The sequence below is a fragment of the Rhineura floridana genome, chromosome 1 (genome assembly GCF_030035675.1).
Source record: "Rhineura floridana isolate rRhiFlo1 chromosome 1, rRhiFlo1.hap2, whole genome shotgun sequence".
NCBI lineage: Eukaryota > Metazoa > Chordata > Lepidosauria > Squamata > Rhineuridae > Rhineura > Rhineura floridana.
Window position 1 is genome coordinate 27024804 of NC_084480.1, and position 8055 is coordinate 27032858.

Below are 8055 nucleotides of genomic sequence, written 5' to 3' on the forward strand. Positions count from 1 at the left end.
TATCAATATTTACTTAGAAACTCCTCAGATGATGGTGCCTCTTACCACTTTAGTCACTTGTTCATGGGTTCCTCCCACCATACTGCTATAATATTTAAAAGCTCGCCCCAGTATTGCCTGGACCAATCAAACAGATCCTTACCAGGTGCTTGTCACTGAACTGGACTCTGGGACAACGAACGGATGTTAAGGGCTCACACAACTCCTTCCTCACTTTTCTACAAGCTTATCCTGGTATTTTCATGCTTGCGTATGTATGTGTACACAAGTGCATGTGGACGTATAAGTAACTTTTAGGGTTGACAGAGAAGGACAGGACTACGCTTTGCTATTAATAGCCTCTGAATACCAGTTGCTCGGAATCACAAGTGGAGAGAGTGCTATTGCACTCAGGTTCTGGTTGCAGGCTTCCCAGAGGTATCTGGATGGCCACTGTGAAAACGAGATGCTGGACTAGATGGACCTTTGGCTTGATCCAACAAACTGCTCTTATGTTCTTAAGAGGGACTTTAAGCAGGTGCAGTTTGTCATATGGGAATGTGTGAGCAAAACAAAACTTGCAGAAATCCCCCTCTAATCAACATTAAAGCTACAGGTGCCCTGTCCTCCTTTGCATACCCAGGTACTATTGCATACCTATCTCTTGAGAGCTTAATTAATATCAGGAAGGCACCTTCGTGGTACTGTTTTCAGCCTTTGCTGAAAACTTGTGTTTCAACAAGCCTACCCAGACATGTATTTTTATTACATATACTTGTTTTTAGATTCTGTTAGAACTTTTAAATAAATGTTTTATACTGCTTCTGTAAAGCGCTTAGGTTTGTTTTTTTATTAAGCAGTCAGTAAATTTTGCTATCCCCACCGTCCTGGGCTCCAAGTGAGAGGAAGGGTGGGATATAAATCTAATAAATTAAATACATAAATATAAAAAATCCCCCTCACTCGAGTACTAAATGAGCAGACAACTCAGGCTTCAATTGTATACCCACTTACCTGGGTGTAAGCCCCATTGAACATAGAGGACCTAACCTCTGAATTGCCATGTATAGTATTGGTGGTTTGAATGAGTAGCAAAGCTATGTTTTAACAGTGGTGAATTACCCACTTGCTCCAGTAGGCAGGGCTATGGAAATCAGACTTGTACCTGCCATCCTGTGTGAAAGAGAGCCACCCCCAGTTCCACCTAGTTCCAGGGACAGGCTGTCTCCACCGACATTGCTAGTATGGCTGTCATTTCTTAGGGAGGAGATAAAATGTACCAATGGCTTAATTTTATTTATTTATTTATTATTTTATTTATACCCCGCCCTTCCTTCCAGCAGGAGCCCAGGACGGCAAACAGAAACACTAAAAACACTTTAAAACATCATAAAAAGACCTTAAAATACATTAAAACAAAACAACGCTAAAAACATTTTAAAAAAAACTTTTAAAAAATCTTTTTAAAAAGGGGTTAAAGATATTAAAATACATATTAAAAGCAATTCTAACACAGACGCAGACTGGGATAGGTCTCAAAAGGCTTGTTGGAAGAGGAAAGTCTTCAAAAGGCGCCAAAAAGATAGCAGAGATGGCACCTGCCATCACAATATTTAAGGGGAGGGAATTCTACAGGGTAGGTGCCGCCACACTAAAGGTCTGTTTCCTATATTGTACAGAACAAACCTCCTGATAAGATGGTATCTGCAGGAGGCCCTCTTCTTATTAAGGATGTAATTTACACCTCCCCTTATCTTAAAAGCCGTGACTCCATTTCATTCCATCACATTAACAGCGATCCCTAGTGTGTGTATGGCCTCGTAGCTTCCTTGATTATTAAGTTTCATACCTGACACCTGTGGTGTAATGAACATGAAAATTTTAAAACACAGCAGTAATTCAGAAGGCTCACTGTGTCCAAAGGGCAGCTCACATTACGGTTTCTTGTTAAGAACAGAGCTGAGTAAGATGTGGGCAGGAGGCAAGTTGAGCACACTGCTGATGTACACATCAGATGGCAGCATTGGGAGGGAGCTGTTGAGCAATAACCAGCATGATGCTAATGTGACAGGATATTCATCCTCATTGCAAAGAAGCAACCATTATTTCTGTATTGCAGAGTTTGTTTTTAGGAGGATTCTAAAAAATCTTCTTTTTCTCAAACTAGAGTAAGTAATCTCTCTGGTATTCAGGTTGTAGAAATTGCGTGCAGGAAAAGTGTAAGCTGGCTTTCTTATGATCAGATTTTCACTTTTCCAGCTATTCTTGGTATGCACAAGCCCCACCTATCAATGAGGCAGGCTTAAAATGCACCAGTGAAAACTTTGAATTAAGCGCAAATGCCAACATTTTATTAAGGGGTGCAAGGCAGCAGTATAAGGCTGATTCTCCTGGGAGCTATACCTTCCAGCCCTCCCAAAACTGAACCAAGCTGGTGAATAACTCAATGATTATAATACAGCAACTATATATAAAAGGCAAATTCCATGTTAGGGATCATTAGGAAAGGGATCAAAAATAAAACTGCCAATATCAAAATAACTTTATATTAATCAGTGGTGCCACCACACTTAGAATACAGTTCTGGTCACTGCATCTCAAAAAGAAAACTGGCAATCAAAATGATCAAGGTGTTGGAGAAACTCTCTTATGAAGAAAGCTTACAATGTTTAGGGAGGGAAGCAAGTAAAGGTGTCTAAAATGATCCTGTGTTGTGGAGAAGACAGACATTTTTTCTCCCTGTCTCATGAATATAATCAGGAGTCATCCAATGAAGCTGAATTTTGGGAGATTCAAACAAGAGGCAGAGTACATAGTTCAACTATGGAATTCACTACCATAAGCTGTGATGATGGCCACCATCTTAGATGGCTTTAAAATGGCATTAGACAAATTCATGGAGGATAAGGCTAATCGCCATGATGGCTATATACTGCCTCAAGTATCAGAGGCACTGTGCCCCTGAATATCAGTTGCTGGGGAACAATAGTGGGAGAGAACTATTGCAATCATGTCCTGCTTCTAAACTTCCCCTCAGTATCTGGTTGGCCACTGTGTAAAACAAGATGCTGGACTAGGTTGGCCTTTGGTCTGAACCAGCAGGGCTGCTCTTGCGTTCTTAAGTTTTAAGTTTTCCTTCTTTTCCTGTGCCAATTAAACTGTCTGCAGACCCACTTCCTTTACTTTCAGTGAGAAAAGGGCTTGTCTATTGAATTGTTTTCTTCCTGTTTCTTGCATGCATTTCAGAAGGTAAATGAAACCAAATGAAGACCATAAACAAGTTTTCTGCCTTTAATACAAAGTGAGGAGATAAGGCAGGGCCATAGTGAGCAATCCCTCAACCTCTTCCTAACCTGTTGAATGTAGTTGAACAATCCTCACGTTTATATTTGTGCTGGCCCTGAGAAAGCACCCTCAAGTTTTAAAAGACAAGTATTATTATTGTCGTTATGGTTGTTTAGATTTATTGCCTGCTCTTCACCCAAGGGTCCCAGGATGGGTCACAGCTGTTTAGCGTTTTATATGTTACGTTTGGTTTTTAAAGTTTAGACAAGGCACTTTCAGCTCCACTTTTGTTAATTCCTTCAGTTAGAAATTGTGAATACTGGGAAAGAGTCATTTTTTTCCTGATTTATAGTGATAGCATCAGGCAATGAGTGTATCAAATTATTGAGCTGTGACTATAATTGACACAGGCTAACTTTTTAGAACAGGCCTGTTGGTTCACCACCAAGAAAGTTGTGGTTTTCCTTTGCATACTTTTCTTCATGTAGTCACACCACTTGCTTGTAGCAAGCTATTATTCTTTATGAACGAATCCTGTCAAGTAAGTAAGAACAAGTGACAAGAAGTTAACCAATGAAACTGCCATAAGCCATTTGAGCTGATTGACTCATCTGAAATACTGCAGGAAGATGTGTATTCTCACACTTAGGTCTGATACGGCCTGCTGAAGCTTTCACCACATTTTCCATTTGTGGCAGGCCTCAAAGAGTGCAAAATGGACAAATTTGTTCTCAGAAGTGTCAACGGATAAGACTTAAAGCTTAATGTTTTTCAGAACATAAGTTCCTTTCTCAGGAGCAATCTTTCACAATTCTGTGGAGTTGCGGAAGCAGCTTGCACAAATACTGCTACAGGTCTGGCACATTGAGAAGTTTCTTATTTTTGCACTTATGTTTTTATTTTTGTTTTGTTTCTGTGTCACCCTCCTGTCATCAGTGCCCTTTATGGAGAGGCCAAGGAGGAGGGTGAAGAAGCTGCTTTGACGAGTCAGATAGTGGTCCAACCAATTGGATTCAGAGCTGTCTGAACTAGCTCTTAGAGGTGGCAAGTGGACCTAATCCAGCAAGATAACCCATCCTCTGCCCTGCATGAGAGTTGTGAGATTTATACACTGTGCAGCTGCCTTTTTGTATGTACAGATTGCATCCTGCAGGGCAGTCTGCACCCAGAAACTTTCTTCCATGCTTGGAGTGTCCTTGCAGTATCCAGGTGAAGGCCATTTATGAATAGGGCTCAGCATGTCAAGTTGGCTTCAGTGCCTTTTCCTTCTTAATTGCAGCACTTAGATACTTGGTTGTGGCAAGTTCAGGGTTGGTCCTTGACAAAATTGTTTGCCAAAATCAGTCCTTAGCAAGAGATGAAAGCACAATCTTGTGTTTTTACAGACAGGAAAGAATCTGTAATTCTGCTTAGCACTTTATGTCCTAATGTAAAAGTATTGCTGCTCATAAGACAAAACAATGCTGGTTTGCTTTTTATTAATTATATCCCGGGGTTGCTCAACAATAATAGTTTTATAGTAAACCTGTTATGATTTCATTGGCACTGCTTGGAGTTTCTTGGCCACCAGTTTCTAAGCTTAAAAATTAACTAAGTATTGATTAGAATGGAAAATGTTTATGAAACTGAACCAAAAAAAAGCCTGCTAAGCATGTCATTTTTTAAAGTGAGTTCTTGTAAATTTATGCAGGCAACATCTTCATCAGACTTATAAAATCAAAATAATAGAGTTGGAAGGGGCCTGCAAGGGCATCGAGCCCAACCCCTTGGTAAATGCAGGAATTTGACTTAAAGCATACCTGACAGGTGGATGTCCAGCTGCCTCTTGAATGCCTCCAGTGCTGGAGAGCCCACCATCTCCCTAAGTAATTGGTTCTATTGTCACACTGCTCTAGCAGTTAGCAAGTGTTTCTTGATGTTCAGCCAAAATTTGGCTTCCTGTAACTTGAGTCCATTATTCTGTGTCCTGCACTCTGGAATGATCAAAAAGAGATTCTGGCCCTCCTCTGTGTGACAGCCTTTCAAGTACTTGAAGAGTGCTATCATGTCTCCCCTCAGTCTTCTCTTCTCTAAAGTGTGGTGTCCAGAACTAGTACTTCATGGGTTGAAGTAGACTTCCAATGGGTTGAGCTTGTGAGCAGGATACAATATGTGTTAATATGAAAACAATTATTAGGAAAGTGTGCAGTCTTGTTTCTCAAGAGGAGAAGTATCTTCATGCATACGTTCAACCACAAGCCCTTCTTTCTTTGTTTTCATTTTCTGGCAGCTGTCAAAGTACAGTGTACAATAAATTTATTAGCAAATGCCATAACACATGTGCACTCTTTTTAATGTATATTTTCTTTTGTTATCTTAATTGTATTCCAGCTGAAATGTCAACAGCGTTTAGCAGACAATGAGTAAAAACGTCTCATTCAACCAGTAGTTTTAACTAATTTAAGAAGATTGGGCACTTGTCCTGGGCACAGCCTAGACCAGGGATAGGAATCTGTGGCCATCCAGATGTTGTTGGACTCCCAGCTCTCATCAATACCAGTCAGCATAGCCAACAGTCAAGGATCATAGAATCATAGAATAGTAGAGTTGGAAGGAGCCTATAAGGCCATCAAGTCCAACCCCCTGCTCAGTGCAGAAATCCAAATCAAAACATTCCCGACAGATGGCTGTCCAGTAGCCTCTTGAATGCCTCCGGTGTCGGAGAGCCCACTACCTCTTTAGGTAATTGGTTCCATTGTCATATGGCTCTAACAGTTAGTCGAAATCTAGCTTCCTGGAAATTGAGCCCATTATTCCGTGTTGTGCACTCTGGGACGATTGAGAAGAGATCCCGGCCCTCCTCTGTGTGACAACCTTTCATGTACTTGAAGAGTGCTATCATATCTCCCCTCAGTTTTCTCTTCTCAAGACTAAACATGCCCAGTCTCTCCTCATAGGATTTTGTTTCCAGTCCCCTGATCATCCTTGTTGCCCTCCTCTGAACCAGTTCCAGTTTGTCTGCATCCTTCTTGAACTGCAGAGACCAGAACTGAATGCAGTATTCAAGATGAGGCCTAACCAGTGCTGAATAGAGGGGAACTAGTACTTCACGTGATTTGGAAACTATACTTCTGTTAATGCAGCCTAATACAGCATTTGCCTTTTTTGCAGCCACATCCCACTGTTGGCTCATATTCAACTTGTGATCAACGACAATTCCAAGATCCTTCTCACATGTTGTATTGCTGAGCCAAGTATCCCCCATCTTATAACTGTGCATTTGGTTTCTTTTTCCTAAGTGTAGGCAGGGTAGGATGTAGGGTAGCATGTAGGAAGTGTAGGATGATGGCAGTTGTTGTACAGCAACATCTGAAGGGCCACAACTTCCCTATTCCTGGCCTAGATAGTGAATATTTTTTTAAGGGCTGTCCCATAAAAATTAAAACCCTGAAAGACTGAAAAATACCAGAGACTACAATTGAATTAAATAATTTGAATGAGATACAAAATGGTAATAGTGCTGATTGCACTGAACACACCATAGCAGCATCAAAAGATATTTGTTGGTTGCTGTTGCATTTCCAGGCTCAATTCAAAGTGCTGGTTTTTGCCTGTAAAGCCTTGCACAGGCAAACATGAAGTTATTAACTTCTGCAGAGCTCTTTTTTCATCATTATTTTTCTTTAATACCATTTTAGGACCCAGCCAAAAGCAGTTTTTGCAGAAGTAGAATCAGATGAAGATGAAACAGATGACAAGCCAGAGTGGAAAAAACGTAAAATTTGAAGAATTTAAATTGGAAGAAGCTCACAAAGTATGTGGGACAGAGTTGGATTCTTTTTTCTTATGCAAGAGAAGTCAAATTTCTGCAAGCAAAACTGCTTTCATGCACAAGGCTATTTTCACCAGTGTGAAAGACTGTAACTGCCATAACGTGAAACAGACTTGTTTAACATTACATTTGCATTTTGTAAGGGAGCTATGTTCATAAATAAAAACTTATTTTAAAACTATATTGTTAAAAACCTATGTGATTTTTTAAAGTTTACTAGATTAGAAAGAAAACTGATGCTATGTTTTCTTATAGTCATGTGACTTTTCTGATATTGTGACATATCACCTGAAGACTTTGAGTAAACAGGATACTTGCCATATTGATAGTATCAGCTAGTACAATTTATACACACTTACCTGAGGCTAAGTCCCATTAATGGAGCTTACTTCTGAATAGCCATGTATAGAATTACACTGAAGTGCCATATTTGTTTTCATTAATTTTATTTCACACATGCTTATTCATATATATATAGTGTTGTGAATTGTAAAGAACCTTGTTTCTATATATGTTTATTTTCAGCTATCTATAATAGAAGTTAATATTTCTCCAGTAGAAATGTATACTCTTTTTCTGTGTACAACAGATATTGTTTCAGGCCTGCTAATTATTATTCTGTGCAGGATCATTGGGAGAAAGATACATGAGTTATGTGGTCCATCATAACTGACAGATGCTTATACAGCTCAATATGGATATGGAATACTCACTATCAGTATCGCGCTTGCTCTAATACTGATTCTGACACTAGAATTTGAACTGGTGTGAGGGCATGGAATACTGTTTGCAAACATTCCAACTAGTGCTGGGGTGAAATCCCATCCACCATCACCACCCTAAACATGCAAAAAAAGGAAAACAGTTTTGTTGCATATCCCTTCCTAAAATTCAACTGACAGTGTCCTTTCAAACGTTCAGCCCCTGCCTAATTCTAATAGTTCAAAGAACATAGCTCCCAGGTTCTGTGCTGTCTCAGT

General features: G+C 39.9%; 1 protein-coding gene across 2 annotated transcripts in view; it reads left to right on the forward strand.

The window, feature by feature from the left end:
* The window catches only part of WDR70 (WD repeat domain 70), a 157150-nt gene extending 149894 nt beyond the window's left edge, over nt 1–7256 (forward strand). For both annotated transcript variants that reach the window (XM_061616604.1, XM_061616613.1), the window contains one exon: nt 6942–7256. In XM_061616604.1, coding sequence (XP_061472588.1) covers nt 6942–7029 — 88 coding nt within the window. In that variant the 3' untranslated portion in view covers nt 7030–7256. The remainder of the gene's footprint in view (nt 1–6941) is intronic.
* The last annotated feature ends 799 nt before the right edge of the window (nt 7257–8055 follow it).